The sequence below is a fragment of the Chroicocephalus ridibundus genome, chromosome 2 (assembly GCF_963924245.1).
Source record: "Chroicocephalus ridibundus chromosome 2, bChrRid1.1, whole genome shotgun sequence".
Taxonomy (NCBI): Eukaryota; Metazoa; Chordata; class Aves; order Charadriiformes; family Laridae; genus Chroicocephalus; species Chroicocephalus ridibundus.
The window spans coordinates 131,539,650-131,565,276 of record NC_086285.1 but is presented as its reverse complement, the minus strand read 5'-3'; the positions used below and the strand labels follow the sequence as shown (position 1 = coordinate 131,565,276).

Below are 25,627 nucleotides of genomic sequence, written 5' to 3'. Positions count from 1 at the left end.
CCCGCCGTTGCGCGGCCGCTCGCGCCGGGGCGTTACGGGGCGGAGGGTCGGGGAGACTCGCTCCCCCAACATGCCTCGCCCCCGCCGCCCCTCCCCCTCCCCTCCCGCGGCGGGCGACGGGCCCCGCCCCCGCCCCGCCCGGGTCGCGTGCGGCGGCGGCGGCCAATGGGGTGGCAGTCCGCCTGCGCAGATTCAAACGGTGGCTCGGGAAGGAGGCTGGGCGCGAGATTCGGCGGCACCCACCGAGCCCGCCGCGAGCGCGGCGGCGGCGCAGCCCGGGCAGCGAGGGGCTGGCTGGCGGCGGGGCCGAGCCAAGCCGAGCCCAGCCGGACAGTAGCCCGGGGCGGGAAGGCGCTGCCGGAGCCCGCGGCAGCTCTGACAGGAGGCGGGGGGGAAGGCGAGAAAGGGGCCGCTGCGCGCTCCGTCCTTACGGGCAGGGGCCAGGCCGAGGCATGCCTGACGCGCCGGGCGCCGGGCCGGGCCGGGGCTGAAGGCGGCTGCCGGGGCGTTGTGGATACCGCGGGGAGGAGAGGGCCGTCGGAGGAGCCCTGCCTGCCTCAAACCTTCCTGAGCCGCCAGTGCCCCTCTCCCTCCCCCGCGCCGCCCGGCTGTGAGAGAAGGAGCCCAGGCGGGGGCTCGGGGCCCCCGCGCTGCCCCCCGCTGCCGTGGCGGCCACCCCCTATGGTGCGCCCCGAGGATGGCGAAAAGATCGCGCAGGTGAGTGTGGCTGCGGGACCTGCCCGGGGATCGCTGCGCCTTCTGACCCCCCGGCCCGGTCGGTCGCTGCCTTCCCGGCCGCCGCCCCGCGCCCAGGTACCCCCCCCCCCCCCCGCCCATCGCCCCGGGATCCCGTCCAGGTGCCGCCGCCCCGCCCACCCCCCCTCCCCGCCGAGCTGTGCTGGCGCTGCTCTCGGACTCCTTCCACCTCCCCGGCCTCGGGTGTCACTGCCCACCGCCCGCCCTCTGCCCGATTCCTCCCTCGCCCGGCACCCGCACAGGTACCCGTCTGTCTCTCTTCCCTCCGGCTTACGAGCACCAGCGCTCGGGTATAAATCTCGCCTCTCACTTCTGTGCTTTCCCTCAGACCATCTTTGTTGTATCTTACCTAGGCAACTCCTTCGCTTTTCTTTTCCGTGGTCGCGGAGCCTGTCAGTAACCACTACGCTGTCTCCGCAGCAGCTTTTCCTGCTGATTACTTTCCTTTCTGCTGGAGTAATACTTCTTGCTTTTCTGCTCCCAAGTGGCTTTGGCACAGCCTTGATGTAAGGTTAGGGGTTGTTCAGTTAAAGTCGATGTTCAGGCCTGCTGATTCTTCCAATATCTTAAGTGCACCTGCTTTCTCTGATTTGACATATTCTTTGATGGAGGATGTTGTAATCTAGCCTTGAATATTCCTGGGAGAGAGTATTTTCCTCAAGAGCTTCAGCAGCAGCCCCAGATGGTTTTGATCTATCTTTTGTTTTATTGATATGAAAATGGGTGTGTCTTTACTTTGTATTCAGAAGGTGGGTCTTGGAGAAGTTTTATTGCTATAGTTATTCTTGTCCCAAATAGAAAATCAGTTTCTGAAAAGTGATAAAGAAATGTAAAAGGAGGATTAGGATTAAGAAAGGAAAGAATGCTCAATGAGTAATACTAATGCGTGAGTTACCTATGGCATCTGGGGTTTACTGCGACTGCATACTTCTTGTGGAATTGGGGGTGGTTTCAAAGTTACAGACATTAAAATTGCTTCTGCATTTTTCTCTGACATGGGAAGAGTTCGTAAATTAGTATTCTTTTTCTGCAAAACTGCAACTAAAACAAGAAAGCAACGCTATGGGGTTCTAGGTGTGTAAGGAACAAAGATTCATTAAGGGGCTTTGCTTGCAGTGGCTAACTGCTGGAGCTTTCTGGATTTAGCTGTCTGCAAGAATCAGCTCAGAGAGAGAATGTGTCTTGTTAGTCCTAATCTGCATTTTGTAATTTAAGAGACTTTAATCTGTGGTATCGCAAACAATAGTTTCGTCTTTGCAAAGCTTTAGCTTGTATTATCTCCCATGGTTATGGAGTGCTTTGATGTCATAATTGAAAATGCAACTCGTTGTGGATAGCAGAGGAACGTTTGATGGGAGATCAGTAGCCCTAGAAGAATACTGTGTCAGTGTGTGGTGATGAGTGATATCTCCATAACTATCTCTCATATCTTGTAGTTATAAGTTTACATGAAGGTGACTTTAAGATTGTTAATCTAAATGTGGAATAAGGAGAAAGTATAATTGTTTTGCACCAAATGGAATCAAGTTTAATTTTGTTAAACTACTCTTGGTTTTTACATTTGGAAGCTTGATTTTTTCCCTCTGACTGTTCTCGACTCAGAATTACAAAGACAGCTAGCACAGAACTCATTAAATGCTTCTTTTTTTTATTGTTACAGATTTGTTACTTGATGAAATTTGGTGGCTGTGTTCCACTTTGGGGCAGTATTTTAGCACAGCTTCATAACTGCTAAAGAACTGTCAAATGAACCCAACGTGTTTGAAAATCTTTTATTTTTAATTGAGAACTGAAATTAGTAGTCCCAACCATTAATGTATATTTGATTTATAATCTACTGGTGTCCTGTTCTAAACAAGACTGAAGACTAAGTGGTTATCCATGTGGAATCAAGGTGCAAGAGAGGTTAGTGCTCACTTGGCTGGCCCTTGCCCCCATGAAGGGGGTTTGGCTGTGGGACATGCCTGCTGCTGGAGAAATCCAGATGCAGGGTTCTAAACAGCTGCTGCTGGCAGGGACCCTGCATTATCTAATACTGGTGCTCTTATGAGCATCACTACTGTGTACCTGGAGCCCTTCCTCTTTTTTTAAAATCCCTACAACTTTTCATGTAACGGAAGACTCTGTTCTTGAACTAGTTTGCCATGCAGTTTGTGAGTAAGGACGTTGTGTTGACAAACAGCTTTACCACAGGCCAAATTTTAATTATAAGTACATTGTATGGCCTGCTTGGTATGAAATAGGATTATAATATCAAGATACACTTCTTATAATAAGAAGATATACTCCTGAAGTTTGTTGAGAACCTGTGGATAAGAGACAAAAAAAGAAGGTGGGAGGGGGAAGTGAAAACTCTTAGTTACCTGTGAGTTTAAATCCTATTTTCTCAAGTCTCAAGCCACTTAGTGCGAAACTCTTACAATCATTGTGTTTGTAGCTTATTTTTTTGTAAGTACTCTGAAGAACTTGCTGTCGACGTTTAGACAACCTTACCGCTTTGTATTTCACTGGCTCCACAAAGTTTTAATAGGCTTACATGCTACTAACTCCTTCTACTGCATCATGCAGCTAAGTAGAACAAATCCAGATGTGGTGTAGGATGTAGAAGCAATGTTACATACACTGTGTCTGCAAGAGCTGGGAATGTACTACCTTGCGGTAATTCTTTCGAGGAAGTAGTGCTTCTTGAATGACAATTTATTCGTGTTAGCCACTGAGAACGTACTCACTTCATGGGAAATAACAAACATACATAAATGGTTGATCAGCATGCTGTGTGGGTGAATTGCATGCTGTGGAAAATAATGCAGCAATCTGCCATCTGATCGGTTCTTAGGACACCTGCACAAGTTAATTCCATTACTGGGAAAGTACTCTTCAACCTTTGGTTGAAAAATGGAAATAACTTTCAAGGCTGAGCAGAACTTATAAATTTAGTTTTGAACATGAATTTGTGATGTTTATATCGTGCTTTATACTGATAATAAAATGGAGAAAAGACTGCAGCATGAAACTGCTTTTAATTAAAACTGTGTGTTTTGATAGGAGTCCCTTCTTTGTGTCTTTGCTATAACTAATGCAGAGGAACTGCTCGTCTTGTTGTTAGGCCTGGATTTCCACATGCATTTGAATTTGTGCTGTCTAACATGAGTCACTGACATATAAGTTTAAGTGATATTTCCATGAAACATTTCCCTGAGCTGCTTGTTTGTAAGGCTTTGTTCACCAAGGCTGTGAAGTATGCATTTCTCCAGCAGGTGGAGCGTGATCTACACGGAGTCACAGAGGTGACCTGGCTTCCTGCCCCTCTGACTCTTAACTTAGAGGGTCAGCACTGATACTGTAATTATGTCTTGCTGGAATATTTCTCTCCAAAGATTTGTATCTAATTCCTGTAACATTTAGGAAACGCTTTTATTCAAGGCAGGAGCCCACTTAAATATCAAGTTGATGCTAAATGACTTGGCACCATTGTTGTGTTTGTTGTTTGAGTTACGGAGTTGGAACATTAATGCATTTTGCAGACTAGCAAATTACTTTATCTTATAAGCTCATTTGTGTAAAATAAAGATTCATAAATGTATTACAAAAACATGACCTTAAATAATAGTTTTTACTTCAAATTTAAGTCTGGACTTGGAATGAATTATCTGTCCATATCCTACTTCAGGGCCTTGAAATTCGAGTTAACTCTGTTCCTTTGACATGGTGAATATAGGCCACTGCTGGAGGCAGATCTTATGTTCGTGCAAATTCCGTATGTCATTTTAGAATAATATGTACATATTGGAAAAAAGCTACAAGTAGTTAGAAAAAATAAGTTCTTTAGAGTTATTTTTAACGCTTTTTCTATATTCTTCTCCTGTTGTACTCTGCAGTGAGGAAGACGATGACCTTCAATATGTGGATCATGACTATGAAGTACTACAGCAAAAAGGTTTGAAGAAGATATGTAACAGGGTGAAATGGACACGTGATGAGGTAATACTTTTTTTGGCTTTAGTTTCATTCCTATATGATATTGGTAGCGCATGAAACATGTTATTATTTAGTATCATATTGGGATAGCATGTAACATTTATTGGCTGAGATTATGTCTTAACAGGATGAAAGGCTAAAGAAGCTGGTGGAACAAAATGGTACAGATGATTGGGCTTTCATTGCTAGTCATCTTCAAGTAAGTTGAATTTCTGTTTCAGTTAAGTTCCCTTTTAATATTTATTTACTTTGGTCATGTATCTAGTTTGGAAATGAGGTGAAACAGAAATCAGAAACACATAATAGTAAAAAATATTTTAAAGGGTGCTTGTAAATTGGACTTGAGAACTAGCTTAGGCCTTGGAGAACCTTATCAGCTCAGGCTGGGGCTCAAGTGATGGTCTGAAATAATCAAAAGTAATTGATGCCTTCTGTCCACCCTTGCTATTTGTTTTCATTCTGGAGTATATTCTTGCTTCCTGTTGGTTGCATCACTTGTGGTGGTTATATCTACAGGATGTAACCCACCCTATATCCCTTTTCCTAAGAGTTTTTGCTTGTTTGTTGTTTTTTTTGTTTGTGGGTGGTGCTTGGGGTTTTTTTTGGTTTTGTTTTCAGTGACGTCTGCTTCCCTAACCTATGTAAAACTTTTCACCCAATGATATCTTCAGTTGCTATGAACGGAATCTCAGCGGGTTTCTCGGAAGTTTCCTACTGGCTCTTAAAATTTCTTGTTCTGTTCCAGTGGTTGGGTGGAATGAGTAGAAGACCTGTTGGTTCAAACATTAAATGACTCCTCAGCTGTATGAACTGCACTGGTAGAAAATACCTACAAATAGAATCGATGATATCTGTTTCTCTTCTGATTAAATGTTATAAAATGCCTACTATAAAAGCATGGTTAGACTCTAAGGCTGAAATCACTACCTAGTATTGAATATTCAAATGTTAGAAATAAAAAAAAAAAAAAATTACACCCACCCCCCTGCCTTTGTGGTTCTTGTAATATTGAGTGGGATGATACAGTTGTATGAAATTCCTGTGTAACTACATAAAAATAGACTTGAATTCTAAATGCTGAACAACTGTAACTTTTCATTGTTCTAATCATACTTGTGCAACTGTGGTGCTTCTGATTTTTATTTTTTTTTTCCTAGGTGGCAAAGTATAGCTATCAGGGAACGAACTCAAAGCTTCTAAAATTAAGGGGTGCATAAGCAAATTACTATTCCTTATATGTATATTATCCCCTTCCAAAAAGCAGTGAAATGAATGAATGGCAGAGGAGAAAGAGATAATATCAAAAAGCTTTTATATTAAACTGTTCAAAAATACAATGTTTGGTGATACTGATCTACAGGTGCAATATAGAGTTGCATTCAACAGATCTAACAGTTTAATTTAATAAACAGTTCTTCAGCTGAAAACAAAATCTTCTGGAGACAGAAAGCTATTGTTCAGCTGAGCCCAAGTGAGGTTGAAAAAAGGCTCCCCAGCTATCATGGGAAACACACATGTAGGATCAGACTGCCCATTGCAGAGTTGTTGAGGTTGGAGGGAACCTCTCAAGATCATCTAGTGCGATCCGCCTGTTCAAACAAGGTCAACGTGAGCGGGCTGCCCAGGAAGACCAAGTATATCTTAAGTTACTAGCATGTAAAGGCACTCAAACTGCCATGTTTTCGGAACCCCATTTCACTATTGGGCTGGGCACAAGTAAAATTTCCCTCTATTCTGCTCAAAAAAGTGACGATGGCTTAAAGGTGACTCTCAAGAGAGGGAACACAGCTTGTATTCTCTTTCAATTTATTTGGGTTAAGGCACACCTGAAACGATTTTATGGTTTTATCCCATCATTTGTTTTTTTTCTTCTCCCCCAGATATATCATAATTTCGGAAATGCCTGGGAGGTAAAAACAGTGAAAGGCCACAGTTTCAAATTTTTTCTTTCATTGAAAATGTGAACAGCTATCCTATATTGAACCAGTCTCCATCAGCTTATTTCCGTCAGGAAATAATGATGTTTTGTAACAAACTCTAGTGTGCTTTTTAATCATATGGTATCTACTTGTGATTAACTTGAAGGTACTGTGATCAATGTAATTTTACATGTAAAAAAAACCCAAACCAGTGGTTTGAGTATTTTTTCTGGTCTTGGAGACTGCTTCTTTTTTAACTTCATCGTAGCATGGTAACACCTTTACTTGGTAGACAAGCCCAGCAAAACCTTGAAATTGGTACTTGCTATCCAGCAGCTTGCACTGAAGAGATTAAATCATCGTGTGCCAGTGTTATAAAAGGTGTACTACTATGCTGTGGTGGGGCAGGCTCTTATCTGCATGTTTCTAAGGATTGGACCAACTACCCTGAGAGCCCAAAACTTTCCTACAGACAGTTTTTAGGAGGCTAAGTGAAAGCTTACTTCTCTTTCATAACTGGGAACAATATTTCAAAAGATCCTTAGTGAAGCTACAGAAAAGCACCATCTGTCCTGAGCAGAAAAAGCAATGTTGTTTAATTAGTATGTGTTAGCTAAACTTCATATAAATTGGTTTCCCTTACACTGTAGTAAAGAGCTAAGAATATATTCAGTTGAGACTTAGAAAAATGTTTATCATATTATTTGAAAGGAAAAGTATTTGCTTTAAAAATGTCTTCCCTTATATAGGTTATAGATAATGTCAAAAGCTTGTCAATCACATAAGGTTCAGAGAAGGTGTGGAGTAATGAGGATAAAAATAATTCTAAGTTTTTCTTTAGAAAAGAGTAAGTTCTGAATTTGGTTATCAAGTAAGAACACTGAAGTAATTAGATTAGAGCTTTGTGCAAGGCTGTTGGTTTTTTGTTTTTTGTTTTTTTTTTTTTCTGGAGAAGAGTTTTTTATAAGCAAACGGAAGAAGAAATAATAAAGGAGAATTTAACTACAATACTTAGAACAAAGGTCTGAATAAGTCTTTTAATTTGAAATAAGCCAACAGTTCTGGCTAGCTAATATTTACAGTTTTATGTATTCAAGAATTTAACAGCTACACCGGTCTTCTAAAACTATTTCAGAATCGTTCAGATTTTCAGTGCCAGCATCGATGGCAGAAGGTACTAAACCCAGAATTGATTAAAGGTCCCTGGACTAAAGAAGAAGATCAGAGGGTAATAAAATCTAATTGATACTGTACTCTTTCATTGTAATAAAATTGGCATGTGACTGCTAAGAATGTGTACTTTTTCTTAGGTTTCATCCCCACAAAGATGATGTATCTTGTGACATAGGTAATTACATTACATTATGCTGTGTGAGAAGGAAAAAGAAAATGCAGCTGCTCTTAAGTAGATGGAATGTCTGGTCTGCTCAAGTGTTTCATTTCCCTTTGCTCAGATTGCTAGCTGAACTACCCTAGCTTACCAAATAGAGGAGAGCTCTTTTAAGCACCAAAGATCAAAGGTCTCATTTATATCTTTTGTTCCTCAAACCCACCAGACTTAAAGGGGTTGTGAATACGGGAAAATAATTCATACTCAGCTGTTAATGAAGCTACCGATGGTGTTTTAGACTCCTTTTCCCCATCTCTGTTAATCCACACTACAGCTTTTTGCCTGAAAAACCTGTTCTACTCTGTAGGGAGGTGTGCATATAGCTTTCACATGCAGTATTTCAAATCGACTGCTTATTCCCACTGTTTAAAATTGTTTTAAGATATTTAAAATTGGTATTTGTCAACTTGTGAATATGGTCTTCCTAATCTCTTTTTTACAGTTCTCATCAGTCTTTTAAGAAAAAGCTTCTAAGGCGTAAAAACACACAGAAATGGGATGAAAGTTGGGAGTAGAGGTGTGGGGTTTTTCTCATATATATGTTGTTGAAAAAAGTCAAACCAAGCATCTTTACCAGCTTCTTTTTTTTTTGGTCTGTCTTAATGTCAGCTTATGTAATGGGTAACAGAAAGGAAACTTCTAAATTAATTTTTTCATCAGTGTATACATATATTCTAAACACAGTGAATTTGGAGTTAATAAGCAATTTTCTGATTTATTGAAAAATACTTTTAAAAATCCCAAGTCACTGTCTGCCTCTTGAGGCCTAGTATCTTATCAAGGTGACTGTTATTATCCTATTCTAAAATGTGAGTTTATCAGTGTTATCAGCCTTTGATTAGGAAAATTAGGGTTTGGAATTATAACATGCTTTCATCTGTGTTCCAGGTTATTGAATTAGTTCAGAAGTATGGTCCAAAGCGCTGGTCTCTAATAGCAAAACATCTGAAAGGAAGAATAGGCAAGCAGTGCAGAGAGAGATGGCATAACCATCTCAATCCTGAGGTAAAAAAGTCTTCATGGACAGAAGAAGAGGACAGAATAATCTATGAAGCTCACAAGCGTTTGGGAAACCGATGGGCTGAAATAGCCAAACTTCTTCCTGGAAGGTGCTTTTCAACTCTATTTATGTTAAGTATTGGAATATGTGAAGCAATCATCGCACAACTCTTTCCAATATAATTTGTTACAGAGCATCTGTTGAAACCTATGTCACAACATTTTTATCTTGATAGATACTAAAATTTTTTAATATCCTTTCCATTTGATTATGTATTCTTAAAAAGCCATAAAACCAATAAAAAGACCTCTAACACTCTGCAAGTTCCTTCAAAAATCCTCCTGTTCACTTAGAAAAAAAACTGTCACTACAAGTAATAGTGGAAGAATGCATTAACATCCTATGACTTGATATCAAAGTGCCATCATGAATATGCATCTGGGGTGACTTTCTTTCTGGTTTAAGATCAGAAATTCTTTTTTTATTTACTTTTTGTGGAACACTTCTTGTTAAACAGGACACTCAAAAAAGAGAATCTTGGTAACCTTCACAAGTTCAGGCTTAGGAATCACGCATTGCAAAGCCAGTTGGTTACCATGTAGTCTCTAAGTTAATAATGAATTGTATGTGTTGTTCTCTTTATCTTTCTTTCAAGTGTGATCAAGTCAAGTGTCAAGTCTTTCACTTGTGGAAAACAAAATTTTAGTGTATAAAGAGTTTAATGAAATAAATTTTTTTTTTTTACCTTGTGCTATTAATTGAAATTCAATGTTAAGCTGTCCCTCTCAGAATTCAGTCTGTGTGCTTAGGAGGTGACTGTCTAGCAGTGCCCGAGGAATGTCTCCCAACTTGTTATGTTGGGAAAATGAGTCCTTGGAGATGTGTGTTTAAAAACTTGACGTTTAGATTAAATACACAATCCACGAATCACAGGAAATCCTTTGAAAGAAGGGGAAGGGAATGGATTGCATCTTAATAGAATTTCAGAGAAGGAAGACGAGTTTGTAAGGACACAGGCATTCCTAATTCACTAACTTATTTCTTGAAAATAAATCCAAGATGAGACTCTTAGCTGAAGATTGGATCCTAGACCTAGAACACTTGTAGGGTTCATCCCACACTAGTGGGATGAAAAAGGGGAATACTTCTTGGAGTTAAGCTTAAATGAAGAATGGGCCTTAAAGAGATTTTTATTTTACCTCTCTTTAAGGCTAGTAATAATATTGCTAGTATTTTAGACCATAATGCATTCATATTCCACTCTTGCCTTAATGCTTGTATAGTGTTAAAAGTGATTTCAGCCTGCTTTCCCCATACAAGATCAAGGGCACCAAGAGGTAGTGGTATGTTCTTCCACAAAGCCGCCCATAAAACTCAAAGCTGGGAATGCAGGCTGTCATTTTTTTAGAAGAGATGTCTTCCAGTGGCAAGCACTAGCCACAGTGCCCTTATGCTGTTGGACAGTAGGGTGATTGCCTTAGCTTTGTGTTCTGCAAATTTGTAGCAGAGGGTAAATAGTGTAGTGACAGAGAACACATGGTGGTTCCAAGTGGCCAAGAAAAAAGGCTCTCACCCACGATAACAGCCAGAACCAAGGCTTTCTCTTTTGCTGCTTTTAATTTCCTGCAGACATGACGTTTAGTCATGGACGTTTAGTAGGAAGTTTTGAGAAGAGTAGCTCTTAAGTCATTCTGCCAAATCAAGCTGCCGGAGCTTTCTGGATTTGTGGCTTCAAATTCACCTACTGTACAAACCTTGTAACTTACGCTGTATGTTAAACTTCGACATATGGAAACCAGTCACTATTGTACACTTTCATTTTAGGACTGATAATTCAATTAAAAATCACTGGAATTCAACAATGCGAAGAAAGGTGGAACAGGAAGGATATTTGCAAGATGATATAAAGTCTGAAAGAGCTAGTTCATCCAAACAGCCCCAACCTTGTCTGACTATGGAACACTTGCACACTCAGAATCAATTTTACATACCCATTCAGACACATGTAAGTTCAAAATCCAGAATAATTAGTATTTCCCAGTTTCAAATAATTTTGGGGTTTGGAACAAGAAACAAATCTGAAAGAATGAAGATCTGTTGAGTTTTTTCGTGATGTTATGGTAATTTAGGATTTGTAAGCCATAATAAATAGTTTATGTGCAATAAACTAGAGATAATTTTATAGCCTCCATTTCTTCAGGGTTTGTAAAATGATTTGTGTCTTTTTAGATTCCAGCATACCAGTATGCCTCACCAGAAGGCAGCTGTCTAGAACATGCCTCAGCTTCTTCCAACTTAGTTCAGGTAAATTGTTAACGGGCATTGTAAATTAGGAGAATGTACGTGTATTATGCTGTAAAATTAAGAATTTAAAACCTATAACTTCAAAATGTCCTTAAGTCTTCATCATACACGTAGTTTTATGTAAGTGTTCATCTGTAAGTAGGCTTGCTAGCTTAATTAGTATTTCTAGGTAGGATAAAAGGATCTGTCTTTATACATGCCAGAAACACAACGGTTGTGCTTATTTCTGACAGATTATGGCTTAAAACATAGTCTGCTAGTTAAATCTTTAGGTTAAAATTATGACCTGTTAGTATTACCTAGCTTCTGAGAGATTTAAAGACAAGATTTCACTACTTTATATATGTAATAAATATAACCCTATGTGAAAGGCTTGGTTCAAATAACTTACTGTGACTTACACTTAATGTCTGTGCTTTTTTGTTCTCAATAGGTTTTAATTTTTTCTGACTGATAAAATTCTGTCAATCAGTTGAAGGTGCTCTTTTACAACATTCTAAATGTATTCTAAAGTATTGAAAAACTTCAAAACAAAAAAAATTGGATATGTTTATTTCCTTTTGCTCCTTTGGGCTCACTTAGAATATATCTGAAATTCCTCATGTGTTGCAGATTGAATGTAGATCTTGATTTACAATATGACTTCCTGGAAGATTTTTGTGAATTTTAAATTAGTAAAATAATTATTTTGACACAGGGAATAATAAATACTTTGTTTATGCTAGCTGCATTTAGAGGCATTCTGCAGAACTCGGTACCTAACCTTAAATTGCCCTGTGCAGGTTGTCTGTTTCATGTTGTGTTTTCTTCTCTGATCTCAGTATAAGAATACAAATCGTAACAAAGGCCTCATATGGCCTTTGACGGTCTGGATTGCACTATACGGAAAAGTATAAGATACTTTCTGCTCCTTGAAGTCCTCCCTAAACTGGGGAGTATAACTAGTTTTGAAACTCGTGGCATAAATCCTCAACTTATCTATATTTATAGCAGTTTTAAGGAGGTTAAAAAGAAAACAACCAACCAAAACCAACTAGTTAATTTTCTTTTCTGATCGTAGTGGTAGGATTGCTTGGGTAGACACTCTGTCAACAAATGCTGATTTGAAACACTTTCTCGCACAGTTAGTGAGGATAAGTAACTTGAAATTCTAGAAAGCACATGAAAACACAAGCACATCTACTAAGGTGCTAACATTGTTGCTGCTATTAAACACAGAACTGAGTGACTTTTGGTTAAAAAGTTCTATAATGTACTGAGCTTTTACAGGCCGTATTAGAAATTTGTTAAAATATTGGCTTGTATACCACTTTAACATCAGATCATTTTCCTGGTAATTGCTGGAGTTCTTTCGCTTGCAAGTGAGTACTGTGTTACAAAATATCCTGCTCTGTGTGGATTTCTGTTAAAAATGTGTTACAATGTAGAAACTGTACTGTGGAGGGGTGACAGCGGTGGAAAATAATAATGGCTTCTTTCTTAAATTTTTCAGCAGTCATTTATTGATGATGATCCTGATAAAGAAAAGAAAATAAAGGAACTTGAATTGCTACTTATGTCAGCAGAGAATGAAATCAGAAGAAAACAAGTGTCTTCTGTAAGGACTATACATTTATGTAAATATTTGAATATGCTTAACTGAGATTAATCCTCAGCAATTTGTAAACGGATGTTTGGTTTTGTGTGGGTTTTTTTCACTCAACCTTCTAAATCAGACCTATGTCTGTTGGGTTGTAAAACAAAGTCTATATATTACAATTGAGGAAAATTATTATTAGTGCAGTTTTCTAAACTGTGAAAACAGCAGAAATATGACTTGCAATTTGGCAGTTGTTCCTACAAGCCAAGATTTTAATCCTCTTCAAGAGGTTGCATGCTTGTTGATATCGGCGGCATTCAGTTTTATAGATCAGCAATGTTGATCATCTGTTCCGCAAAGAAAGGTGAAAAACCTGCAGATGACAGTCACTTATTTCCTCAGGAACAGAGGGCTGTGAACAACCTCAGACACCTAACCAACCCAATCATACTGATCGCTAGTTTAGATTACGGTTGAACTTCCAGTTTTTTGTGGTGGAGCTATTCCTGGCATTCTCTTGAAACAGTGCAACATTCTGCCAATTTAGTGCAATCTGCTTTTATTCTAGATTTCCAGTGGAAATGAAAATCTGTTTCTTGAGTACTAAGCAGTGTACTAAAACGGCATAACCATTCAGAAGTTAAGTAAACTGTCAATGCAGAATCCGTATTAAAAAAAAATTGTATCAAACAAGAAGTATTTCACATTCTAGAAACAATTTCTAATCCTAAAATGTACCTGTGTTCTGTAGTGAAGATGACTTTGTAATATACTGATGTTCAGGAACACAGAAAACTTGCATCAGAGATGGCTTCCAATACAACCCATAATTATCTAAGTTATAAGCATGTATAAGATATGAATGAGAGGTAAGATAAAAATCTTACACAACTTGAGAATGTTGAGTATGTTAGTGTAAGGAGAAGACTAACTGCCTTAATGCAAATAGATAATTAGTGTTTGCAAAAGCAGAAAATTAATAGTTATGCTTAATCTTTCCGCATACTACCTTTTTTTCCCTCCCTGCGGTCACATAATTCACTCTTTTCAACTTCTAAGTTGAATAAGATTGACATGTTTCTTCATACCTTTTAGCAAGCTGGAAACTTACCTTGTTGGTCTGGAAGTTTTGTCACGGAAGATTGTGTGTCTAATACACTAAATAGCCTTGGGGAACAAACAAGTGATTTCTACAGCATGGATGAGACCCATGGCACATCTGTTCAGCAAAATTCCCCCCCTAGGTATTTGGCTGTGGAAGCAAATACAATGTTATCATCTCTACAAACCATTCCAGAATTTGCAGAGACGCTAGAGCTTATTGAATCTGTAAGTCTATATTTATTCTAAAGAAGTGTTTATTTAGGAACATCAACTTACACAATATGTGTAAAATACTCTTGAAATTACCTTCTGCTGTACTTGTCTGTAGTTTCACCCATATTGAGTGATTTGTTTTATTGCCTGTTTTAAATGAATTATGTTTTAAAATATTGTGTTTTAGGATTGTATGGAAGATACAGGGTGAATAATTCAGTATATGGCTTTTGGAGGTAGAGAACTGTTAGATTGGCTTGGACATTGCAAAATAATCTTGGATAAGCCTGCTGGTGTTTGAGTATTTTGCACCTTGCCTCATAGGATCCTGTAGCGTGGAGTGACGTCACCGGTTTTGAGCTTTCGGAGGCTGTTGTATCTCCTGTCAAGCCAGCTCCTGTTAAACTAATGCGGATTCCACACAATGAAGGGACTGCTGAGTGCCAGTATAATGTCAGCGTTGTGCTTGATGGCAAAAAACACAGTAGCATCAGTGGTGAGGAAGAAGCAGTTTTTCCAACAACCCCAAGCTTAACTAAATTCAGCACTCCACCTACTATCCTAAGAAAGAAAAAGAGATTGCGTGTTGGGCAATCACCAGTTAATGAACTGAATGATGGCTTGTGTAATGATGCCATCAATGTTGCACTAAAGCATACACCAGTGAAAACACTACCATTTTCTCCATCACAGGTGAGTTTATTTTTAAATATTGGTAAACTATGAAGACTGCAATGGCTGGATTATAAATTACAAGTACTTTAATAAATTGTTAAATAACCTATTTCCTCTGTTTTGAAGACTAACTAGTGGGGAGGGGAGCGGCAACTTATGTCTGAGCTCACACTTTCTCATGCAAATAATTGTTAATAGAGACCTATTGTCTCTGACTTAATTAAGCAGTAGGGATTTTAAGGAGAAAATCAAAGTTTCAGTGATAAATATTGCAAATGTCTTGGAGTGTAAGTCAAGAATAGCTTATTGGGGTTTGTCAGTAAAAGCCTTTCAGATATATACATAAATTTTTTTTTTTTACTGCTCAGTACAGTGTTGAAGTTTTGTCCTTTAAGGTTGCTTAGTTGTTTTTTTTTTCTCTCTTGCACTTAAGTTTTTCAACACTTGCTCTGGAAATGAACAATTTAACCTTGAAAATCCTGCATTTACATCAACTCCAATCTGTGGGCAGAAAGTTCTTATTACGACTCCTCTACACAAGGAAATGACACCAAAAGATCAAAAGGAAAATGTGGGGTAAGATTATTACATTAAACATCTGGTGTGTTGCTCAAACAAGTTTTTCTGAACATTGAGAAATTAATCTACCTATATGCATACTGTGAATGAGTTTTAAAACCCCTAACACTTAAATGCTTGTGTACAAACAAACTGGCTTCCTGTTTTTAACTTAACAGAAAGTGACTTGTATTTAGTTAAATTTTTTCCTTTTTTAAAACACCAAACAATATCCAATTAAATTTTAATATACCTGGGGTAGTGCTATGGTGATCTTAGTACTTTCAGATTCATGGCGGTGATACCTGTTGTGTAAATTAAGGTATTTTAAAATGTTTCTTAGATTCATTTTATTACATAACTGTTGATAAGTAAAATATTAAAATGCATGTATGAGCACTTTTCTATGCTTGAATAGTTTTAGAACTCCCACAATTAGAAGATCTCTTTTGGGTTCAACACCAAGGACTCCAACTCCTTTTAAAAATGCTTTGGCTGCTCAGGAAAAAAAGTATGGTCCCCTCAAACTTACGGTATGTTGATGACATTGTTTATTTTCTTCTTTGTTAATGTCTAAATGCCCTCTTGTTTTTGAGATATTGTAAGCCTCAGCATGATCTTAGAAAGTATTTTCCAACAATGCTGTTATTTCAGTGATATTCCATAGAGAACAGCTAGAATGTGAACCAAAAATGTTTCATATTTTGTAAGTTAGACTACTATCCTTCAGTGTAGTATGGAGGCACTGTCTTTTTGAATGGTATTCGGTACATATCATCATTTGATCCATAGTAATCTTAAACACATTGGTTCCGCATTTGTGAGTTGTTTTAAATTTGTGTAGCCTTGCTAACACTGTACCTCTTATGAGGTGGTAGCATTGTCTGAGATTTTGATTTCAATTTTCTGTTTTTTCAAAAGAAAATTTATAACTGAGAGGGTGAATGGGTGTGGGTCCTCCAACTGGGTAATCTGCTAAGAGCAAACTGGTGCAGATGAACGTGACTGACTTCGCTATTTTAAGCAACTTTCACATTTGACTTGAAAAACTGCATTATCTTTGAATCCTCTGGACTATGTAAGAGCTGAGTTGTTTTCTGGTTTTGGTTCTTCTGCAGGGCTAGGACTGAAACTAGATGTTTACCACAGCACGCTAGGATTCTGAGAATTTTTTTGATGCGAAGATGTTTGGTAGTGTTTTATCCTTCATAGGGGCTTACTTGAGTGACGTCTACAATTTTCTTCATCCTTAAATCCAAAATCTTAATGTAGCAATTCATAATTCCTCTGATTCTTCTGGCTGTCACAGAAGATTTTTTTTTTGTTGACTGTAGATAAAGTTACTCTTTGTTTGTTTGTTCCAAATGAATTCAATTTTTGCTCTCTTCCTAGCCTAGCTAAGGTATGTTAATGCATAATAACTTTTGGAATTCAGTAGACATATGCTTTTCAAGTTCTGAAAAAATTCCAGCCAATATATATTGACTACTTCTTTTTTGCGAACACAGAAGGTAGCTCAGATTTTGCCACAGGGCTTGGCACCATCTGTGTTACCCTATAGATTCACAGTCTCTCACTATGCAAATGGAGTGGTTTGGCATTCCTGTTTCTGTCCACTATTAACCTCCTGTTCAAAATCAAATTTTGAGGGCTTAAGGGAATTCTTCTCCTGTTGGTACACAAAGGAGCCATCTGTATGGCTTCTGTGAAATTCTGTACTGTACTTAGAACTATCAATGTTTTATTCAAAGATTTGTGTTTAGATTGATATAAATTCCTTTCCCAACAGCAGTCATACTTCTCTAGTACAGTTTTTTAGTATGTTTGCGTCTATATATACATATATGGGTTTATGTATGTGTTTAGTAGATATAAAGTATTTTGATTCCTTTTGTCAGTGGATAGCCATTGCTAATAAATGCAAGTAGTTTGCATGTCTTCTTCAATGCTGCCTTGCATTTTTGAGGCACTGTGTGCATGTGTATATTTTATCTGGCTAGAAATAGTGTGGCGTAAAATGCATTAAAAAATCTGCATAGCCTTGAAATGTTGATATGTAGTTGTTAACTACAATAGCTTAAATCCTTTATCTATTGCTATATTTTGCAAGATCTCTTTTCTGGCCTACATTAGCTGAAAGTAGAATATGGTAAAAAGTAGCAACTAATAGACTTCCTGTATTTTCTCCTCTGATTTTAATTAACTTAGTCACAACCACTTGCCTTCTTGGAGGAAGACATTAGGGAAGTTTTGAAAGAGGAAACTGGAACAGATATATTTCTCAAAGAGGAAGATGATGCTGTGTATAAAAGCTGCAAGCAGGAGGTAACATTACAATAATAATTTTAAATAGGAAATAACTGCTTTAAAATAATATTTTACAATTTTTCTCTGCAAAATATTTATTGCAGCACAACTCTTCTAAAAAAGTCAGAAAATCACTGGTCCTAGATCCATGGGAAAAAGAAGAGGTTGGTGCCCAGCGCTTCACGGAAGAGAATAGTTTAGAGATACAGGTAAGTATTAAACTACTGAAGAGCATCACTGACAGCAGTATTAATATAGAACTGAGTATCTTTCATTCTACCAACTAAAATAAAGTGTTTGGATTGAGGCTAGATTCATATATCTAGAAAGTGAAAATCATCTTCAATTTGAAATACTACTTCAAGTACTTAAGCAATACTTGAACATTGGGCTTGAATTCATGGATGAATTCTTCCTTTTGGGCCTTCAGAGCAGGACTGGTAAAGTAATGTGGATGCTTTGCAGATTTGCTGTTATAGCAAAGCTGCTTCCGTGCTGGTTACCTATAAACTTTAGCATGGCAGGGGGGTTGGAACTAGATGATCTTTAAGGCCCCTTCCAACCCAACCCATTCTACGATTCTGTAATATATGGCACACTGAAGCTCTCTGTAATATACCAGGAAGGTGGCATTTGCCCCCATGTTTTGCATGCTTGACAGTCTGGCAGACATGTTCTGAAGATACCTAATTGCATATTAGGCAGCATGTTTTTCCTGTTCCTGCTTCACATAGTAGGGGAATACTTTAAGAAATACCAAGCACGTAGAAGATGAGGTTTGTGGGCTTCCTCTGCCTGAAGGAATTTGAATACTTCTGCCTCAACAACCAAGACATCAAGAGTTCAGAGATGGGGCTGGTTTGGTCCCTCATTCCTTTAAAAAGTAGCCCAATGTTTTGCTAGTTGAGTGGTTATATAGATTAATCTTCAGTCTTGTAGTTTGTAGGAAAACTGTATTCTAATCTAGTTGTTAAATTAATGTATGTATATGTTTAATTCTGAAAGAGCAAAGGTCTGTGACCCTTGATCAGGTATAAACCTATATGCAAGAGGTAGGAGCCAAAGTCCCTAAAAAGAACAGGGGCTTAAGTCATACCCCTTTCTGCTATTGTAGCTGGTTTGCTAAATTCCCTTCTTAAATGCCTCGTAGACTCTGTGCCAAGCCTCCGTGTTTGCCCGCTGGGTGTTGGGTGCTCTGCCACCTAGTGGAAACTCCCTGCTTCCCCAAGAACATCTCTGTCTTGTGAGGAGCAGCATTGCTGCAGCCGTTCAAAACAGAAACAAAATGCCCGGTGTTTTCTTAGGAATGTCTTGGTATGACATGGTATATTATGCATCACTGGTGTTCGCGTTATTAAGCTAAATGAAAGACACACTGTGACGTTGTGGTATACTAAAGGCAGTGGACTGGGAAAAATACACTTTTCCTCCATTTTAATGAGGGATGCTGGTTGCAACAGGAACATTCGCTCTTAGCCAGAGAGATAGTGGTAGTATCTGATTTTAAAATGTACCAATCCTTAAGCAGAAATTGTGTGTCCATGTGGTAGTAAGTTAGGAGTAAGGTACGAGATAGAATAAATATGTAAAGGTAGTTTAACGCAGTTTAATGGTGTGGTTTTGTAAGCGAACAAGTACATATGCAACTGTTACTCTCATCTAATTTCGCTCTCTAAAATTACCATATACCTTTCTTCTGCTTTGCTATAGTGAAGCTGAATTAATTTATTTTTATTTCCATAAACATTATCAGCACATAAAACTCTTTTGGAATGATCCAGTGCTTATTTCCGTTCTTAAACCAGTTCCTCCCCCTAATACTGGTGTGATCTTAATTTTTTTACTGCAGCTTCCTTGTGCTTACTTTCACAAGGGTTGTACTAGGATTGAATTACAAGCTTTTTTCCCTTTAAAACTGTTCTGTAGTTACCACTTTATCAAGTCTTTTTCTTAACAAAACGTAATCAGCTGCAGCGTGGCTTTGCATGAAAGAAACCAGCTACTCAGTAATGCTCGAATCGTGCAAGCAGCTGCTTGTTTTACTGTGCTCAGTATTGACTATGAATCCCAGTATAGACGAGGCTAGTTCTTCATATAACGTTCATTGCTATTTTTTCTTCCAGATTCTTTGCTAGGGTCTTTCTGATAGTATTTGCTTTGTTTACATTTTGGCTTTTCTGATCACAGCAGTTGAAGACCTTTTTTTTTTTTTTCATTAAATACTAATTATTATTCTTTTTTGTCAATAGTCAGAAAATGCATATACCACATCTTTATTAATGATACCATTGTCGGAAATACATGACAACAGATGTAACCTGACATCAGAAAACCAGGATACAAATCCAGCAAACAAAGCAAATGCAGTAATAAAGAAGAAACTGAATGCATGTGCTTCAAAAAATGTCAAACTGGAGAAAGCTCTTCAGGTCTGGATGCAAAGAATTCTGTTAGTTTTGTTAGCAAACAAATAATTTCTTTTTGGTTTCTGTCTTGTACTAATATCTGGAATTGTTCAATTCAGTGATCTAGTTTTGGTCAGTGTTTCTGTGATCCTTCTTTCTTGTAAGTTGGTCATTTGTCCACAAAGTGTTTATTCATAGCTAAGTTCTTTAAATACAACCCTGATGTTTCCCTGAGTGACCTCTAAGATTGAAAAGTGGGGAAAAAAGTCAGGATAGGGTAGGCTTACAAAACAGGTTTGCGTACCCAAGTCTAGCAGTAAGAAAGCTTGACTTGTTGCAAACTAAACCTCTAGAGCCACCTAAGTTTCTAAAATTTGGCTGGTACTTCATAATAAGCTCAGTGGGATTCATTAAGCCGGGTTCATCCACATGTTCTGTTTGGTAATTGTTCTTGTAACATCATTGTTCTTGTACGTCTGTATATTTTCCATTCTGTTTAAACTGTGGAACCTAGTTTTTCCTCTGTGTGTGTCTTGACTACCATGTTTAGGGAAAGATTCTCTTTGACCTGACTTGGTACCTGTTCTGGTTTGCCCCATGGGGAGATAATGTTGAAAGTTTTTGTGTCTTCTCAGAGTGTCTACAGCTCTGTATTTTTAAAAAAAAAAAGAAAAAAGAAAAAAAAGGCAGGGTACCTGGTGCCTGATCTTCCATGTCCCACTTAAGTGCTTTAGCAATTTTGTGGTTTTAAGTACAGAGACAGCAATAGTACTTTCTGATCCTTTCTTATGAGAAGAAAGAACAAACCTCAATTAATTGTGATATTTTAAAAAAAGAATTAACCGCTGTGAATTGCAGCAAAGGTGAATACATCTATCTGGCACAGAACTATATTCTTAAGAACACTTAAAAGGGGAGCTTAGTCATATTTACAAATATTCTCATTGAACCATCTTTCTCTTTTTGCCCTTTCCCCTGAGAAATTACCCCTAACCACAAGTCCCTTCCATGAGTCAAGTCCTGCTAAATTTATAGAGAAACTCAAATGGCTAATTTTGTCTGTGCATCTATATGTAGAACTGATCCTTTGGTTCAGTTTCCATCTCAGTGTACGAGGGAAAGAATCTTGCATTCTTCATTATGCCACAATCTGCTAGCGTCATGTCCAATTTAGAGCTGCTACATGTCAGCTTGAGATTCAATAAATTATGTAAACATTCAGAGTTTGCTTCATGGCAGAAGCAGGACTAGTGGCTCAGTTTTTCTTCCATTCATTATTTTTATTCCTAATTCCTTTGCCATTTCTAATATATTCCCAAAACATCTGACCATTCTTCCACAGCTGTCACTTTGGTTCAGTGAAGTCCTTTGCAGGATTCTTTTTCAGCTGCCAAATCATTTTGCCTTCCTTGGTGTCTCCAGACACCTGCTAATAATGTATTTTTCTGCTGGCTGAACTTAGCACATTTGAAGGGGGAGATATCCAAAGAGAAGACTACTTAATTAATTAACTTCCCTTTTATGTATCAACTGTTGAACTAGTCTCTTTTTAAGAGTGTTTTTCATTTTTTGTGTTAGAACGTAAAGCATAACACAGATGCACTGCTAGGGAGCTGGATTAAAGGGTGGAGAGGGAGCTTTGTCACAGGTTTTAGGAATTGTGTTGTAAAACCGAATCCTTCTGCATAAAATACAGTATTGCTAGACTTTAGTAATTTATCATTACTCTGAAAGGTTGTACGAGAATTGCTCAAGTATTTTAGTTAGTTAAAAGAATCTTTTTAACTGAATTTTATTTTATGCAGTCAAGTTGTGAGTGGGAAGCAGTTGTTTATGGAAAAACAGAAGACCAGCTTATCATGACTGAACAAGCAAGAAGATATCTGAGCACATACACGACTACCAACAGCACTTCAAGGGCTCTGATCCTGTGATGGTCACTGCAACTGACAGCCATCTCTTTCCATTGAAACAGACACAATGTTGAAGGCGATTCCAGCACAATACTTGTGAATTAAGTCTTTACTTTGAGACGGTCTGCCAAGGGAAACCTTAAAGCTACCTTAAAGCTCCCTTTCTTCTTTTGACTGACAAAGAACAGACACGAATCTCTTGTATTCTCTACGAAGGGATAGTACAAACAGTTCTGCAATGAATTTCGTAACGATTAAAAAAGTAACACCCTAAAATATCATAAAGAATGGTAGAAGACATTGCAGTACTGACAACATACAGTTTTTAAGTCTATTTTTCATATTTATTCTTTTGACTTGCATTGCTTTTTTTCTGTTAGTGCATTTTCAATATAGAGTAGGTTTATAGGTTGTTACTCGTTTCCAAATGAGCAACATACATGACTGAATGTGCTTTTGCTTATGTAGCATTTCTCTAGTATATAAAGAAACACAATGGAAAGGAGTATAAAGGAAGGATAGAAAGTTGCACTACTAATTCTTTTTGGTATGCTGCAAAACAATGAAATTAACTACAGTGTTAAATATATTTATTTGCAAATGGTACTAGAAGTAGGCAGAGGGGGGTGAATTAGGTTTTAGTGTAAAGCATCAGTATTTTCTTCATAAATCTCAAAATGAGATGATTGTTGAATGTATTGTACAGTATGTAGGAACAGGGAAAGTTTTGTAAATTCAAAAGGAGTCTGTTTTTGTAATTTATTTTCATTTTAAAGCTTAAATGTAGATATTTATATGTATGCAGGTTGTCTAGAAGCCAACGTTGTTTCCTGTTAAAACAGCTAAAATGAAAAAAGGACAAGTTTAAAGTATGGAATAGTAGAAGAATTACAGTGGTGAAGTGTACAAATCTATACTGTATGTTACATCTATGAAAAGATTGCACTATAACCCTTAAATCATGTTGGTCTACAAAATAATTGCAAGGTATACCTGTATTATACAGCAACTGTTCCTATACCTTGTTTAAGTATGTTTAGAAAGGAATGGTAGGGTCCTATATGTGACCCAGGAGTACTTTGTCCTGCACAGGAACTAAAAACGAATGCATTTTAAATATTTATTTTTTTTAAAAAAAGAAACTTGGCACCTTGGATCTCAAAACAATTATATCTGCACTTAAGTTTGACCATTATATACTTACTAAATGTTTGAAGAGCAAAGAGAGCATTCTTTTATTTATGAAAAATCTTTGTCCTTATTTAAAGGTATACAGGTCACAACAGTTGCTTTAGTTGCCTATTTTAGGTATTTGCACTTATTTTATGTCTTTTTTTTTTTGAAGGAATGTTTTGGTTTGCTTTTGTTGTAGAGATTTTTATGCAGTTAATTTTGAGCAAGTTATGATGGGTATCAACAAATACTGACAGGTAAATAGAATTGTACACTGTAGTTTTAGTTATTTATAATTCAAACACTCTTCCTCTCCACTCCCGGGTGTGCTGCTACAGATAGTGGCAGAATCGGCTTGCTGCTATGAGAGATGGAAAGAGCGAGCATCATATGCACTGTATGTAAAATTACAAAAAATGATGTCAGGTTCTCTAGTTAACTTTATGAGATCAACCAGTACTATGCAGGGTGTGGAAAGTATTCCTATCACTTTAATAACGAAGGTGGTGGAGCATAATTTATTAATGGAGAATTTTAACATGTCATGAGTGGCACAAGGAAGGTAGTGGGTTAGAAAACTTTTTTAAACATCTCAAAGCTTATACAATCCTTATTTTTAGGAGCTTTTTGATATTAAATATTTGCCTGGCTATGATAGCAGTAGGCATAAACATTTTTAGCAGTTTTTAATTCACATCAAAATTTTAAGGGGGGGAATCCTATGTAAGCAAGGGGATCAGAAAATACCCATCATGCCAGGATTACTCTCACCTATGAAAATTGAGAGGAGGCAATTGGAATTCTTGGCAGTACTAGATTTAGGTGTGCATTACCAGAATGTATTTAACAGCAGCATTGAACGCTGGAGACAGCATTTAATTCACAAAAAATGAAATAAGACATTGAGAGAGAATGAATCTCTAGAATCTGGGTGATTTGTTTCAGTAGAAGTGGTATCACCAAAGCTGCCTATACCAAGTTTAAGCATAGATTTATGGTAAGTAGTATTAATTTGTGTTGGTATTGGTTGGATCGTCTAGTTAACTCCTACTTTGTTCCTTTAGCAGGAAGGTTTTAATCTTTCATATGTCAGGCATCTTTTATTACTTTTTGAATGTTGTGTGCATTTGCATTTCTTTCAGTTTATAAGTAGATTGTACATGCAGCAGCCAAACTTGCATGACACCTAAATACATATTACTCCATATTTTTGTTTTAAGGTTTGACATAATGTGCAACAAACACCTTGTTTATCTTAGTTTTTGTTGTACTACAAACTTCTATTTTATGTAAGAGAATCTCACATTCAATACAGACCATATTAATGACAGAAATAAAGCATCTATCAACCAGGTTACTGTAAGTGCCTTTTATTTGAGAACTTAAACACTTGGTGCTTGTTAAAGCAACGTGGTCTTGCATGTGAAACTGCAAGAAACCTGCCTTTTGTGGACTGGGCAGAGACAAACAGCAATTGTGGGAACTGGTGGGTTACACAGCAGGATGACAATACATGCTTCAGCCCAAACTATGTGTAAGCCTACTTGTGTTTGGTTAACCGCTTGTATTTGTCTCTCAAAGCTTTAATGCAAATATTTATGTATACGAGACAATTTGAGGGATGAAGAACGTTGCCAGGGTAAAGCTTTTTTACATTCATTTGTATGGTAGAAGTGATATTTTAGTATGTGAGCCTGGGTCTTGGTGGGTAAATGTGAGTGTAAGCTGCGCAGTGTGATTTTTGTTTTTCCTAACTAGTACTCACAAACGTGTGTTAATCTGAATTAATGTTAGATTTTGACTCTCTTATTTTGCTAGAAGCATGGGCATTCAATAGATAATACCTATTGCCTTGCCCAGTTTTTGTGACAAAATATAAAGGGCAAACAATTAAGATAATCTGTTGACGGAAAAGGTCAAGAGGGACCAACACAAGCCAGTTCTTCCAAAATATGTCCCGGTGATTTGTATCACATAGCTTTAAGCTTTATAAGCAAACTGTGACCCAGCTTTGCTGGGATTTCAATGTATGGATCTCCTGCAGACCTGCTCGTGTTTGCGTGCGTGAAGTTTTCCGTCACTTGGGACAAGCAAGGTGGGATGAGTGGAGAGCATTTGCTCTTGTCGTGGCTGCCTGCTAACATCTGAAATCGGGGCAAAGTGTAGGTAGATGAAAGTGAAGTCTCTAATGATGTGATTAGTTCATTTTTCTGTGTCAACTTTGCTCAGTGAAAGATGCTTTTGCTCCGAGGGGATGGACAGCCGGTAAGCCAAACTTGGAAGGAATTCCAACCCTCAGTTTCATTATATGAAGACTCTGGAGGCTTTATTCATGGGCCTGGCTTTTACTTGG

At 38.0% G+C, this 25,627-nt stretch overlaps 1 protein-coding gene across 1 annotated transcript; it reads left to right on the top strand.

The window, feature by feature from the left end:
• The first annotated feature begins 194 nt into the window (after window positions 1–194).
• MYBL1 (MYB proto-oncogene like 1) lies at window positions 195–24,473 on the top strand. Its single transcript, XM_063324012.1, has 16 exons — window positions 195–717; window positions 4,635–4,737; window positions 4,862–4,933; window positions 7,789–7,881; window positions 8,932–9,152; window positions 10,868–11,048; window positions 11,273–11,347; window positions 12,840–12,944; window positions 14,022–14,255; window positions 14,568–14,936; window positions 15,352–15,494; window positions 15,895–16,009; window positions 17,685–17,801; window positions 17,888–17,992; window positions 20,033–20,212; window positions 21,994–24,473. The coding sequence occupies exons 1-16, from the start codon at window positions 698–700 to the stop codon at window positions 22,120–22,122; spliced, it is 2,262 nt and encodes a 753-aa protein (XP_063180082.1). The 5' UTR covers window positions 195–697; the 3' UTR covers window positions 22,123–24,473.
• Window positions 24,474–25,627: the final 1,154 nt, after the last annotated feature.

Coding starts and splice junctions, on each gene's coding strand:
- MYBL1 (XM_063324012.1), top strand. CDS start 698: ATGGCGAAAAGATCGCGCAG. Junction 7,882..8,931: donor CTAAAGAAGAAGATCAGAGG/GTAATAAAATCT, acceptor TCTGTGTTCCAG/GTTATTGAATTAGTTCAGAA. Junction 9,153..10,867: donor GCCAAACTTCTTCCTGGAAG/GTGCTTTTCAAC, acceptor CTTTCATTTTAG/GACTGATAATTCAATTAAAA.